At 43.2% G+C, this 14,738-nt stretch overlaps 1 protein-coding gene across 5 annotated transcripts in view; it reads right to left on the bottom strand.

Moving 5' to 3' along the window:
• Positions 1-8,135, bottom strand: part of SCUBE3 (signal peptide, CUB domain and EGF like domain containing 3) — a 110,388-nt gene extending 102,253 nt beyond the window's left edge. For 4 of the 5 annotated variants that reach the window (XM_077928916.1, XM_077928920.1, XM_077928917.1 and 1 more), the window contains exon 1: positions 7,581-8,135. In XM_077928916.1, the coding sequence (XP_077785042.1) occupies positions 7,581-7,662 (82 nt within the window). In that variant the 5' untranslated portion in view covers positions 7,663-8,135. The remainder of the gene's footprint in view (positions 1-7,580) is intronic. The other variant, XM_077928918.1, reaches the window with a different exon arrangement.
• Between the last annotated feature and the right edge of the window lie 6,603 nt (positions 8,136-14,738).

The raw sequence follows: 14,738 nt of genomic DNA, 5'->3' as shown, positions 1-14,738 counted from the left end.
TCATTTTATTATTTTTACTTTATATTGTGCTTATTCCAAAGTAAATGTGTTTAGCATCAGGATAGCAGAAGCCAGCCCCACGTATTCCTGTAGCCATGACTGGGCTATGATTTAAGTGAGTTTAAAATGTGAAACCGCGCATGCTCAGATTATTTCTTTTTAACAGGGCTGACAACCTGTTTTCTGCTCTAACACATCAGGACTGCTGAAGCAGTTATAAAGCATGGAGTAGTGGTGGGAGAAATGTTATTTTCACAACTGAACATGGCTATCCAAAGCCTTTGCCGCCCCCCCCCCCCCCGCAATAAAACCATTAAGTCCTGGGATTAAAAATTTCCTCACTGCACCACGGGGCTCAAGCACTCTCTTCTCCCCTCGTAATACATTACTCAATGTATTAAACACTCAAAACACACTTGGGTGTTTTGTCTGGACCAGCAGACTATGGTTTGGATGAGCCCTCCAAACCAGGATTGGAAATCACTGTTTGGAGGGCTTGCTCAAACCAGTTTGCTGATTTAGACAGAAAAAAAACATAAAATGTGAGAAGTCTGCAAGGTTCCAAGTTCATGGGAGAGAAGGTGGGTCCACTAAATAAGTATCATCCACGCAATGGAGCACCACAATTCCACCTACAGAACAGTGAAACAAAGGCTCAGAAAACAGAATTTGAGATGCTACAACCAAAGCCCAGTACATAATTAACTGATCCATACAAGTCCCCAGCATATGATTCTCCCCAAAGGTGTCCTGTCCACATTCATACATGGAGCATTTTGCTGAAAGGCTGAATCATAATGCATTGTGTTGATACATGCCTTGCTTCTTGTTAGGCACATTAAGCAAGGAAAAGTAATTATACTGTATGATTACACTAAGATAGCAGACCTTGTAAACATAAATCATGAGACAGCATTATACGGTTGGCATGTCTTTGAAGTTCATAAAATATGTGATGTATAGTTTTTTTCCTACCATTAAGAGGACTCAGTGAGCTAATTCCACTCTCATCTGCATTCCTCTGAATAACCAGTCATTAAATGAAGCTCCCACTACTTTCTTGGACCTGATAAAGTCAGTTTGAACACCCCTAAAGTCATGGGAACAGAGAGGAGCAGGTTCTGAACACTCCTGAGGTCTGCTGGGGCCAAATATTAAAAATGAAGCATCTGACAGAACTTTCTGTGTTCAAAACGTGCCGTCTACTTCCTGGGTGCTTCCAGACAACCTGTTTGTGGATTCATCCCGATTTGTTTGCAAAGAGGTTAGATGACATTGCATCAACACCAAGTGTTTTCTCCCATCTTCCAGTGCATTTTCTCCTCATTTTCCTTATCACAAAACATCTGCTGTTTGGAAGAAGTAGGTTTGTGGCACAAGATCTTCCAATCAACTATAATCGTGGAATATGAATTTCCTTATATATGACTAAGTCCCCCCTGAAAAATGTCTGGAAGCGTCCTGTGTCTCTTGCTGCTTTTTACAATCAGATTGTGGTCCTCTGATTTAACACTGACAAACTGGGGCTGTGCAAAATCAAATGCCTCCCTAAAGCTTATATTTCCTTCACATATTTTGTTAAATTACTGTTGTCTTCCCTAAGATGCAAGTTTGGTTTTAAGTAAGGCCTCAAACTGTTTTTCTATGGTCCAGGGATGCCAACTCCTGGGGCCCAAACCTTTTGACCCCTCAATATTTTGGAGGGGCTTAAGTGGCCAGCTCCTTCTCCTATTCCTCCTTCTGCCACGGAGGGGAAGGAGAAGGAAAGCAGGTCCCAGCCAATGAAGCTGCGCTACTGCCATGTTTAGCACCCCAAGCTCCTCTGCACCATGCATGCATGTAGTGTCGCAAGTGTGAATCCAGGCCCTCCAAATCACCCTCACAAGTTGGCACCTCTGCTATGATCTATCCTGGAAAAACATTAGGATTAGTGATTACTGCATATACTTAAGTCTGCATATTGGGGGGGGGGAACAGGCATTAACGTGCTAACTTACAGCTAGGGTCTTGCATCATTAATTAAATTTCTACATAAATTGATGACACATTAGTCATAAAAGCTAATAAGTTACCTTCTCTCCACCCCCACCTCTGCAAAGATAGAAACCTGCACTTTTCTGCGTGCTGTTTTTAACTAATTAAAACTATCCTTAAAGTATTAACACTCAGTTGGATAAAGCGAGAGTTGCAAGAGCTCGAGGATGGAAAAGAAGCCCATGATATTTGCAGCGTAAGCTGAAGAGAAGCCAGCACACTGAGGCTAGTTTTAAGATTGTGCAGACAGAGTACACTTTATTTACCATCATCGTAAGCTTCTCCTAAGCCTCTCTGGGGACTTATAACTTTGAAAATGAAGGTTAAAATTATTCTGGAATATTTTCCTATGTAGATTACTCCAGTGTGCCTCTTTTTTTGTGTGTGTGGTGGTGGTAGTCAAAACAATATAACCCTTGCACTTGGGAGACAGTAATGCCCCTCAGGACAGGATGATTCAAGGTGTCTGTACGTTTCGGTGTTACAAAAAAAGACTTTCAGCCCCTTTCCCAGCCCCCTCCCCCTGTCAAATCTAAGTACAGGCATGTTAGACGTCTTCAATCAAAGTTCTTCTTTGAACTGCTTCATGTTGAAATGTTTACGGTTTTATATTTCAGGGGTGCGGAAGACTATCATCCCATATGATTTTCTGAGTGAATAAGCAGGAGGAGGAGATAGGGAATGGGGGGAGAGAGAGAGGTTACAGCAGGGGTCAGCAAACTTTTTCAGCAGGGGGCCGGTCCACTGTCCCTCAGAACTTGTGGGGAGGGGCAGACTATATTTTGAAAAAAAAAAAAAAGAACAAATTCCTATGCCCCACAAATAACCCAGAGATGCATTTAAAATAAAAGGACACATTCTACTCATGTAAAAACGCTGATTCCTGGACCTTCCACGGGCCGGATTGAGAAGGCGATTGGGCTGGATCCGGCCCCCGGGCCTTAGTTTGCCTACCCATGAGTTACAGTAAAAGGTAGTGAGATGGGAGGGGGGAGGAGTAGATCATGATGTATCTGCAATCAAGTGAATTATATTCTTAAAAAATTCCCTTGTTTGAGGCCCTGCAGGTGCTTTCTGACTTTAAAAGAACCCAACCCATTATCTCCCAAATCCATCAATGCTCTGCATCAGCCTTCTCATAATCATACTCTGCACCATTGCCTCTGGGAAGGTATAAATTGTAATGGGAGGCAGAGTCCCTTCAATTCCATTGAAACACAATCCACAGGAATATTAAGATTTTAGCATAGCCAAATTAATGATTTTAACAGTGCATTAACAATTTATTTGAGTTACTGGCTTACCATATCTAATTCTCACTAGATCTTCCAAAATCTCATTTAGCTTCACTGCTTTTGGCACCAGAAGGATTTATATGCTAACTAGCATGTACAAAGGTGCATTTTAAAATTGTTAGCAGAAAATGTTCTTTTTGAACTCTGGGCCAAAGGGTTAACCCAATGCATTGTTATCTGTTTCTGAACACAGGGAGGTTGTCACTGGACTTCCTGATTTGAAGAAGATCTAAAGGAGCAGAATGCTTTGAGAAGATAAGCACTGAGTCGAATTAGTTGTGTATCTTACCACTGCCTATTTTCACAAAGATAAAACGGGATCCAGCCTAGCCCAATAAGGGGGACAAAATGGTGATCAGGTGGCAAGCTGTAATGGATGGGTATTCCAGATATGAAGTGAGTCATCCATCCCCATCCACTACCTTAACACCACAATGTTAGAAGCAAACTTCTAACTATCTGAATTAGTCATTCCCAGAAGATGGGTTGACAGGTATCAGGACATCACAGGAACCTGGTGGGTGTGTTCTAAGTCTGTCATCAGAGAGAATGCTGGGCAAAAATCTGCCCAAGTGGCCCTACTTTCAGAAAAGGGAGGATTTGATAGATGAGCCTCCCACAAAGGCAAAACTCCACTGGCAGGCTTCACTGATGTAAACAACAGAAACCATGAACATGAGATGTTTTCCCCCATCCATGTTTGCCAAAGCATATCGACTCCAACGTTAGTAGAAATGTTATCATCACTATACTCACTTCCAGATGAAGCCTGGCCTAGTAAGATAAAATCCACTTACTGCAAAGGAGTGCCAGTCTACATGATTTGTCGGTTTGGGTTCAATTGCAACCTATTTGAATTGTCAAAGTTTGCACATTAAGCATGAAAAAAACACCCCCAAACAATTTTTAATTTTTTTCTGGCCACGAGGTTGAAGCACTGCCTCATCTTTTAGCCAGTCCTGCTTTTCTACATCTGTGAACAGCCACACAAAATTCCACTTTCTGAGCACTTTGCCTCCAAGTTTATGAAATGGAAACAGAATGTGCTGGACATTCAACACTTACAATTCTTTGTTACCATCTTTTGTTGTCTGTTTATGAAATCCAGATTACGTGGGTTTATATAATTCTGCCCACCATTCCAAAACTGACCCAGCAAGTTTAGTAGCGATCCAACCATTCTTGTATCCCCTGGCTTCTCTTGAAAGAGTGCTGGAGAATGATTGAAATAAAGCTGTTTCTTTCAGACTAAACAACCAGTGGGAAATTCATAATGTTATTAAGAATGTCAGCAAGGAGCAGTCTAATATTCCAAATAAATCAGTGAGCCAAACAAATGCAAGAATCATTGTTGTTTTAGATTGTTTATTAAAATGTAGGCAAATCCTGTAACATATAGCTGTGATGCCTACAGCACCGCTGTGACTGGGCAGTAGACAGGTGGAAGCTGGACAGATTTATAATTTGAAAGCCTGCTCAGCAATGGATGAGGGCCAATTTGATTGTCGGAGGGTGAGGGATAGACCAGCCTCTTCCCCACCCTACCCCTCAAAGTTTCATAGCTGCCACGTTTCATAGCCAGAGGCACTGCTTCTTCCATATCCTCTTTTGAGCCATGGAGCCAGCAATCTGCATGAGGCCAGGTGTGACCCTGGGGCCCCACTCTGATTCTTGAAGGTAGTGGGCAAACCTTTCGTAAGAGCCACAGTGCCCAACTGTTGCACAACAATGTAGGTGGAAAAAATAAATGTGCTTCCTAAGTATCTTATTCAGCTCAAGTGTAAACCACATTTTTTCCCTGACACCTTTTTTCTTACCTCCTTTTTTACCGTAAATTAATCATGTTCTTTAAGTTTTAAATCTTAAGGGTGGATCTCACATACAGAAAGTTGTGGAACTGGAATAAAAAGGGACAGAGCAAAGAGGAGGAAATGTTGCTTCCTTTCCCCCCTGCCTCCCCACATCCACATCACCCACACACTGCTATCTCACCCCCATTCAGCTAAGAGATCTGCGCACAGAGATCCGCAGAGGGCTGCATATCCAAATGCAGGTACCACTAAAAGCAGGGTAGGCAAACTGCAGCGGCATGGATGGGCATCGATCTGGCTGATCCTCAGTTTCTGATCCAGTAGGTCACACATGCTCAGAAGCACTGTTCTAGCCTGCAGATCTCTAAGCAGAGGGTCAGGGCAGTATGGAGCAATCTCTGGAACCAGTTACTGCAGCACCTCTGCTTGAGTTCACCCTTGTTTTGGCCTCGGACCACAGAGATGCAAACAGCATGGTTCCTTTAGGCTGCAATCCTAGACCCACTTACCTGGGAGTAAGTCCCATTGAACTCGAACGAGACTCACTTATGAGTGGACATATATAGGATTGTGCTGTCAGCTTCACTGCCAACCCCACCAGTTGCTCTCTACTGCCAACGTTTGGCGACACTGGAAAGGCAGTGTGCATGCACCACACTTGGATCTCTCCTTCTTTTGAGGGATTAGGAAAAGCGTGCCATTTTGATTCATAATCACAACGGTCTCCAGAAGGACGGAGAGGACAAAGAGCCTCAAGTTCAAACTTTTTGTCTGTGGCTATCGCTCACTCCTCCCCAAGTAAATATCATTCTCATGAACAGCAGCAAGTGTGCTAGCAACATAACCAATGTACACGTCTTGCAAGATGAGCTACTGTTCTGGGTATTTTGAAATAGAATGACCTCAATACATCAGGAATAATTTTTTAGAAAATAAAATAAGAAAGAAAAATGGTCAGGATCCCCAGCCAATGTATTGATTTTTATTATTACTATTATTTGTTGTTTATACTACTTAATATATTAAGTATATCTCTAAGCAGTGTACAGAAAACAGAAACAACAACAGACAACTTAAAGTATTATAAAAATACACGCTTATGTATAAAAAGTTTAAGTTATTGATATTGGTTTAGATAGGTTAGTAACTTTGTACTAATGTAAGTCAGCATTGTTCCACTGAAATGTCATTTCAGATTTCTTCTACTGGAAACTGAGGCAATGGCTGTTTTTAACCTGCTCATTTTTAACCAACCAAGAATCTAGCCCAGCTCCACATCACGTTCTCCTCCCCTTCTTCCCCTGAAGGTATCCGTCAAGTCTCTACAGGATGGAATTTTACTTTGCTATTTTAGCATAAATCTGGCCAGGGCTTCAATGGAATTTGAAACCAAAAGGCCTTAATAAATAAATATTGTGATAAGGGTATGAAAGCAATGTATGAACCAAAGATAATCAGAAAGGAGAGGAAAGCCTGAGCATTCCTTTTTAAGCTAAAAGCATACAGCTTTACATGAAGCCAGGTCCTCTCTCTATTGTTTTTATTTTGTCCTCTATAAAGAACACACTCTTCTACTTTCCCAGTCTGACTTCCTTTATCATCTATTGTGTGTTTGCTTTCATTATTAAAAAATAGATACTTCTAAAGATATGTCACAGTAACCTTGAGAGTGCTTCCCCCTCAAAAAAACAACAACAAAAAACTTTTTAGGAGAAAGGGAAGAGGTACAAGCCACATGGCTAATGTATTGTCATATCACCTAATACTTATATGGTGGAGTCCTTTAAAACATCTCCAGATCATTCCCCTACTTCCATCACATGCTGTTCCGTCCATTTCATCTGGAGGTGATATGCTACTATTACAGCAAAAGGAAAACTATAAAGAGATAGGCTATATAATTGTCCATGTGTGCATCTGCTTTTTTCATGAGGAGAGACTACAAAGTAATCAGGCAACTTGCAGGTAGACACATGCAAAATATGTCTCTTTGCTCCAAATATCTGTGTCTAGCTCTCAAGCTATATATGCACAGCGTACAATAACTCATCGGATTCAACAAAGATAATCACGCACGTGCATGTCTCATCAATATTTCACAGGTAATTATTTCTAAAACCATTATTGATCCCATAACAGATAAGAGGAACCAGGGAAGGGGTTACAGATAACGATCTCCTCCTTTCTAGCTCATGGGAGGAGTGAAACTTTTTACAGTATCCACCCCCACAACCAAACAGCAATTTTAACAGAATCTCCGACAAAACACAGCTACTAAAAAAAGTTTAAAGGGTGGCAGTAAAAGGTCTGCATCAAATTAGGTATTTTGCTGGTGCTTGCCAATCTCACTGGCTGACTAAAGGGTTAAAAATCGGGGGACGATGCATACATACACAGTTGGGTTAATAGGAGGGGGGGGGGAGAGAGAGATTCTTCTTACCTTGACTGGCTTTAGCCATGGTGTTGCCACAGTACAGGAGAAAGGAAAGCGTGTACAATCCAACAATCTCCAGGGCCCCCATTACAATTGGCTTGTATATGCAGAAAGGTCGGGCCAGGAAAAGAGAGGGGGGGTCTCCTCTGATGCTTTCAAACAACGCACTGAGCGCATGCAAACTTTAAGCCAAGAAAGACAGAGAGAGAGAGAGAGAGAGAGAGAGAGAGAGAGAGAGAGAGGTCTACTCTTTCCTGGTGGTGTATACTGGAGAAAGCGCTTTAGGAGAAAAGGATGGCCAAATCTGCTCAGGATTCCGTTGGGTTTCCCTGATGCTACTTTAAGTAGGAAGGCAGACCCGCCGCGGTATCTTTTTTAAGTGGACTTGATCGTCCTTCTCCCTTCAGCTGCTTCCTTTTGGAAGAAGGAATCCCAGCCAGCTCCAGTTTGGTTAAAGAGGGGGAGAGATTAAAAAAAGCCACAGAGTGCCTTGCTCTCTAGTGCTGGGGACCTGTGAAAGGTCCATCCAAGCAACGCCCTTTCCCCCCACCCCTTTCTCTCTCTCCCTCTCCCTTTCTTTCTATTTGCCTTCGCCTGCTGCTGCTCCTGCCTCACTCCCTCCCACCCGCCCGGGCTGCGCTCAGCTCTGCCTGCAGGAATTTACAGTCTGCCACTGGGGGAGTCGGGCCAGTAGCCATGGAGACCGCTTCCCTGGGAGCAAGGAGGTCAGGCGAGAGACCATGTGCAATCAATGGATCAATGCAAACTCCCGTGCGAGCTCCAGACCCAACAAGCTCCCTTCGCAGGCTCTTCCCCCTACTTTGCCCGGCTCGGGAGGAAAGAGGGGAGGGGCATGAGAAAGGGGGATTGTGCTCAGAAAAGAGAATTAAGAAGGGAAGGAGAGGAGGGGGCGAGAAACCAGCTTGCAGATGCCATGACCTGCAACACTTTAGTCCCCCCCCCCTTCTCTCTCTCTCTTTTTACTTTTTTGGTGTGCCTAGGCTGAAGGCAAGAGACGTGCTCTCGGATCAATGCAAACTCCAGATCAAAGAGCCTTGGGCTCTCTCGCTCTCTCCCCCCCTATTCGGCTAAACGGAGGGGGAAGGGTGGGATTGCGAGGAGGCAGAAATAATTTCTTAAAAACAAAACAAAACAGAAACGCTCGACAGAGTCTTTGCCACGTTCTACTAAACTCCTCCAGGAATACTCCCCCTGGGGGAGGGGCGATTTCCCTCCTGAAGGAAGGTCACCATCCCATTCCTCGTGCGTCCTTCTGGACCGGCCTTGATTTGCAATCCCTCATTAGTCAAACGATTTGTTACTACTGTTTTTAAAGAACGATCATTGCTGTCTTGGAGCCCAAGAGTTACGTATAGGGAAGTCCGGGAGCAACCGGTGGTCTATTTCCCACAAAGAAATGCTCTAGCAGAGTTGGGCAGACTTCAGGCTTGTGGGATCTACCTGAACTGGGAGATCCACCAAGTGAAGCCAGGTGAAAAATGGTGTGTGTGGTAGTGATGGGGGACACGACATGCTTTTAGAAGCCATAAACATCATTTGCCTTTGAGTAGATGTTCAGCCCAGGAATTTGTCTGCAGTATCAGGACTGAACTCACAGGCCTGTCCAGATCTGCTTTTTCTGTGGGCTTCTCCAGACCTGCTCATTGAGCATTCATCCTGATTTGCTTGCACAAAGCTTATGTGGAAGTTAGGCTATATCCAACCTTTATTGAGCATTCTAATTTCTATGTAGGGTGGCTATAGGACAATGAGCTTCCGTTTGCTTGCACTGGGTTATACATCTCCCCATTAATCTTTTGTTCATCCACCTTTCAGTGGATTTCTCCATCACTTTCTGAACCACAAAAGTGTGTGTGTGTTAATGGATTTGTTCCATCAGAGCAACAGGGCACTTTAATTGTGCAAACCTACATTTCCACTATGCAACTGAATCCCCCCCCCCAAAAAAAAATACAACCCAGAAGCAACCTGTGTGTGTGGCTGGTATACAAGGGTCTGCACACATGTATGGTTTCATGCCATGTTTTTCCTAGCTGGAACACACCAGTGGGCAGTCATGGATGAAATGTGTCCTTGCTGCCCATTTCTCACTCCACTCACTGCTTTGCTTAACATTCAACCTGGTGAACTCAAAAGCTTGCTCACTATTTTGTGACAAAAAAACATAAGAAGAATCTGTTGGATCAGACCAATGGTCCATTTGGTGAAGCTTCTTCTCACAGTGGCCAACCAGATGCCTCTGGGAAACTCACAAACAGGACACAAGAGCATTTGCTTCTCCTCTGGGTTCCAGGATCTAGTATTCAGATGTTGTCTCTGACCATGGAAGGCAGAGCATAGCCATAGCAGCTAGTTACGGATGCTAACCTTGTCCTCCATGAATTTGCCCAAGCCTCTTTTAAAGCTACCCAAGTTAGTGGCCATCACTGCCTCCTATGGGAGCATGTGCCACAGTTTAACTGTGTGAAGAAGTACTTTCTTTTACCTGTCTTGAATCTTCCAACACACAGCTTCACTGGCGTACTAACGTTATGAGAGAGGGAGAAAAAGTTTTCACCATCTGCTTTCTCTATGCCATGCATCATTTTATAAACTCCGATCACGTTTCCTCTCACTCACCTTTTCTCTAAACTAAAAACTCCCCAATTCTGCAACCTTTTACTCGCAGGGAAGTTGCCCCCCATCCCTTTGATCATTTTGGTTGCCTTTTCCTGAATCTTTTCCAACTCTGCAGTATCCTTTTTGAGGTGAGTCAACATTTCAGTTGGTCACGATTAAAGAGATTTGGAAAGTTTCAAAATAAAAGTGGCAGTTTTAACTATAAGACACATATGTTAATGTAACTTACCTCCTCCTCTATCTGGCTTATTGGGTGGATTTCTCCCTGCAAAAGCTTATCTGGCATGCAGAGTCCTGGCAAGCAGTGCCCAAGAGATGACATCATGGTCCCTGTCATGAAATATGTAGTAGTTATTGCTAAAGTGGCCTTTGAACTTCTGTCCTACTATTAATTTGTAAGTTTCAAGCTTGCTCACGCAAGGCAGAAAGTGGGAAAGAGTTCTTTAAAAAATATCTAGCCAATGTGAAGTTTTGCACTTGAAAAACAAATGGAAAAAAAGATGATGCATCTAAATCGGAGGTGTCAAATGTAAAGTCCAAGAACCACATCATGTCAATGCAGGTCCCCAGTGCAGCCCTCAGCACCCTATCACAGTTCATGCAAATGATTCCAATCCTTACTTTAAACTATTTCTGTGACAACTACCAGCAATTGCGGCAATACCCATGTTAAGAAGAGAGAATTAGTAAAGGGTGAGGTCAGAAATGTCACACACAAGACTACATAAAACAGAGTTTTCCAAACTGTGTGTCGTGACACATTAGTGTGTCGGCTGCAGTGTGTAGGTGTGTTACACAAACACTCCCGGTACTCCTCCCGGGGCTGGAAAGGGGCTAGTTTAACCTCCAGTTTGCTAGTAAAATTGAATTACCGTGTCGTGAAATAATGCAAAGCTGAATTACTGTGTCGCAAAAAGATGCATGTCTAAAAAGTGTGTCACCAACATGAAAAGTTTGGAAAGCTCTGACATAGAAGACTTAACAACAGAATGATTGTGGATGTTGTGAGAAGCTCTTTCATCAGCTGCCTTCGGAGCTGAATATGAAAAGATGGGCTAAAATACCTGGGGACTGAGTTTACAGGCTTTGCAATGTGATGTCCCACATTTCAAGATACCATGTCCATTACCGCTTCTGTCCCTTATTTTAGAGGGCAGGGGTTACATGGGACAACAATAAGAATTATAATGGCCCGTTTTTGGAGTTCCTGCTTCACAGCTGTCAGAATAGATCTCATCCCTCTGGATCAAATAGGATCAGCTGTGTAATCAGATAGTGCAAAGATGAGCTGAAGGAACACATGTAACAAAGCGGCTGGAGGAAAATCAATAATATAGATTTTGTTGCCATTCAGTCAACATCACATAAGAACCTAGACTTCAGCAAGTTGAAGATCATGTGCTGATTGCCTTAACACTAGAAAAGTGTTTAGCTCTAGGCCAATTTCAGCTCTTTACAATCAATAGCAAAGCAATAAGAATCAATAGCAGTAGGACATAGCAGTATCCCAGGGGACTATCCCAGGGGACTATACCTATCAAGTTGATGATAGGTATAGAAAGACAAAGGTAGGATGGGGAGAGAGAGAGAGCTTGCAAGAAGAACTGAGTGGGCAAAACAGTATTTGCAAGTAAAAGGGGATTTCTCTGGGTACATAAAATATATTGTATTTTTTATTGTTTTATCACATTTAAAACCATGAAATACAAATGCTCATCCATCCCAGCAATAAATGTGCAGCATGTTCTTACACAAGACTTCTTCCAAATAATCCTGGAAACTGTGCCTTACCTCTCACAGAGCTACAATTCACAGCACCCTTAACAAACTACCTTTCCCAGTATTCTTTGAGAGAAGTCATGTGCTTTAAGTGCATGGTGTGCACATAGCTATTGGTAAATCTCTGGTCCAGGTGGGTGGCTCCCTATAATCCAATGGAGCTTTGTCTGTTACCAGCAGTTCTACTTTAAGGGTGGAATTCAGTGTTGCACTATGATGAATGTCCCATCTGTGGAAGGATTTCAACTTGCAAGGTGGACAATCCCTCTTCTCCCTCCTGTATACTGTTTCGGAGGTTCTCCCAACCCACTCAAGCCAATTTTGGAGGAGCATAGAGGGAGGAGGGAGGAAGCACGATTCTACAAAAGGGCACAGGGCTTCTGCTGATGGGGCTAATCAGGTGAATCCTGCCCTAGGTGTGGAACTCAGCCCAAGAGGTCCATCTGTTATTTCCTAGTGGTGAGATCATTCCTCTTTGCGTATAAACATATTAATGAATCCAAACCACTATGCTATGAAGACATCTTCATAATGATCATTTCTACTCGATCTTCACTGGCTGGTAAGTTTTTCTGCCGATGCCAGGATATTTATCTTTTGGGACCTTCTGCGCAAAGAAGAGTCAAGTGGTGTTATCTTCTGCCTTGAACTTTTTGGATCACATCAACCACAAATGCTGCCTAGTGCCAGCATCAGTGCATGCAGAGACTTGCATCAGGACAAGGGGTTCATGTGCAAAAGCTCCTGAATGAAAGTCAAGCTAACCTATGAATTTGATATCTTTATACTTTGTTGGCAACATGGGACCTTTCTAGATGATAAGTGGGGAAAGCAGGATTTTTAATGCAATACTCACAATATCTTCATTCATAGTACAATAGTATGTCCTCACACAATTGGTGGAGTTAGTCATGCTGTGGGGAAAGTATAACCATGTTGGGCAGGGTGCGGGGTTGGGCATTACCACCTTTTTTTTGGAAGGGGAGCCTAAAATCACAGGAAACATTTATTCCAATGCTGCAGAGGGGGACTGCTTAGAACCAAAAGAAAACAACAAAAAGGATAGAAAAGTTATAGGGGATAATAGCAGGAGATGGAATAGACTTATTAGAATTCTTTCCTCCTTTAAAGGAAAAAAAAAATGATATTCATGGAGCCAAATTCCATACAGCACTGACTCCAAATGGACACAAGGAGGGAAGACAACATGCAGAAGTCTCTGGGATAGTAGGGAGCGGGTTTCTCCCCTCCCTACTTGGAGATGGCAACAACTGAACCCGGAAACCTCTGCATACAAAGCAGATGCTCTACCACAAAACACCAACTCTGAGTACCTCTGAATACCAGGTGCTGGGAGGGACATAGTGGGAGAGGCAAGGTTTGGTCTTCATGGCTTATGAGTTTCCTGGAGGCATCTGGATGACAGCTGTGAGAAACAGGTTGCTAGATTGGTCTTTGGACTGATCCAGGGTATAGTCTTAACACAAAGCTACATCCTTGCTGAAGCTAAGCTGGTCTGGTCAGTTTCTGGATGTGGAGAACTATATGTAGCTTTGGGCTCTATGAGATAGAAGCATCCTTCGGCCCTATGACAGAGGAAAGGCAGGATATAATTGTAAGAAAACTAATACTGAAAAAAAGAAGCCTTGTTAGAAGGGCTCCATGTTGACACCAAAGTATGAAGGTATCTGAGCCATACATTTGCTTGACTCAAGTTTCGGTGCTGTCGTGCATGGGCCGTTAGTCCTGCTGGCTCCAAGTCTCTGCATGCATTCATGCCAGCATTAGGAAGCATTTGCTGTCAACGTGATCCCACAAGGTCAAAGGTAGGACGTACAACACCGCTGACTTCCGCAACCTGATAGTGCAAAAGATTTTTGTTTCCTGGAAAACCCTTCTTCGCTTGCCGCTGCTACTTTGCCCCTCCCCTGCACCAATTCTTCCTGCAAAAATTTCCCGGCAACAACGGACTGCGGTTAAGTGCCAGGGGGGAAATAAAGTGACATTTATCACAACAGATGGGCTGCTGAGAGAATGATGTTTGGATTCCCGCAACAACTAAGTAACAACTGCATCAGCCCATGATCTCTGACATTTCAGCACACTTTCCGACTCTGACCTTTTCCCCAGCAGCTACAAAATGGTTGTTGTCTCCACTCCCGTTGGTTCTTCTCTGTGGCTATTGACAGATATAGAATGGAAATCTCACAGGATGAGCTATTCAAGATGCTTCAGAGATTAGAGCTGTTGATGGAAGTTCATGTAAACATCCTAAAAACAATAAAGGAAATAGTTTTGATTTTCCACATTATTCATAAATAATCTATGAATGGGGGGGAGATAGGTTGCATCTGTGTTACGCATATGTTAAGGATGTATCCATGCTAAGTGGTGTGTGTGTGACTGCATGTCTTTGTATGGCACCACACTCTGGGAATTTGATTTCATGGTAATGTGGCCTTCAGCCCCCAAAAGATTATTATCTCATTGCCAAAACCCTACCAGTTATTCTGACTAAATTGATTATTGTGTGTGTGTGTGTGTGTGTGTGTGTGTGTGTAAAAGAGAGCGGGTGGCGATGTGGTCTAAACCAGTGTTTCCCAAGCTTCGGTCTCCAGCTGTTTGTGAACTACAATTCCCATCATCCCTGACCACTGGTCTTGCTAGCTAGGGATGATGGGAGTTGTAGTCCAAAAACAGCTGGAGATCCAAGTTTGGGAAACACTGGTCTAAACCACTGAGCCT

The sequence above is a fragment of the Podarcis muralis genome, chromosome 5 (genome assembly GCF_964188315.1).
Source record: "Podarcis muralis chromosome 5, rPodMur119.hap1.1, whole genome shotgun sequence".
Lineage (NCBI taxonomy): Eukaryota > Metazoa > Chordata > Lepidosauria > Squamata > Lacertidae > Podarcis > Podarcis muralis.
Note: the sequence above shows the minus strand (reverse complement) of the source record. Positions and strands in the feature narration are given on the sequence as shown.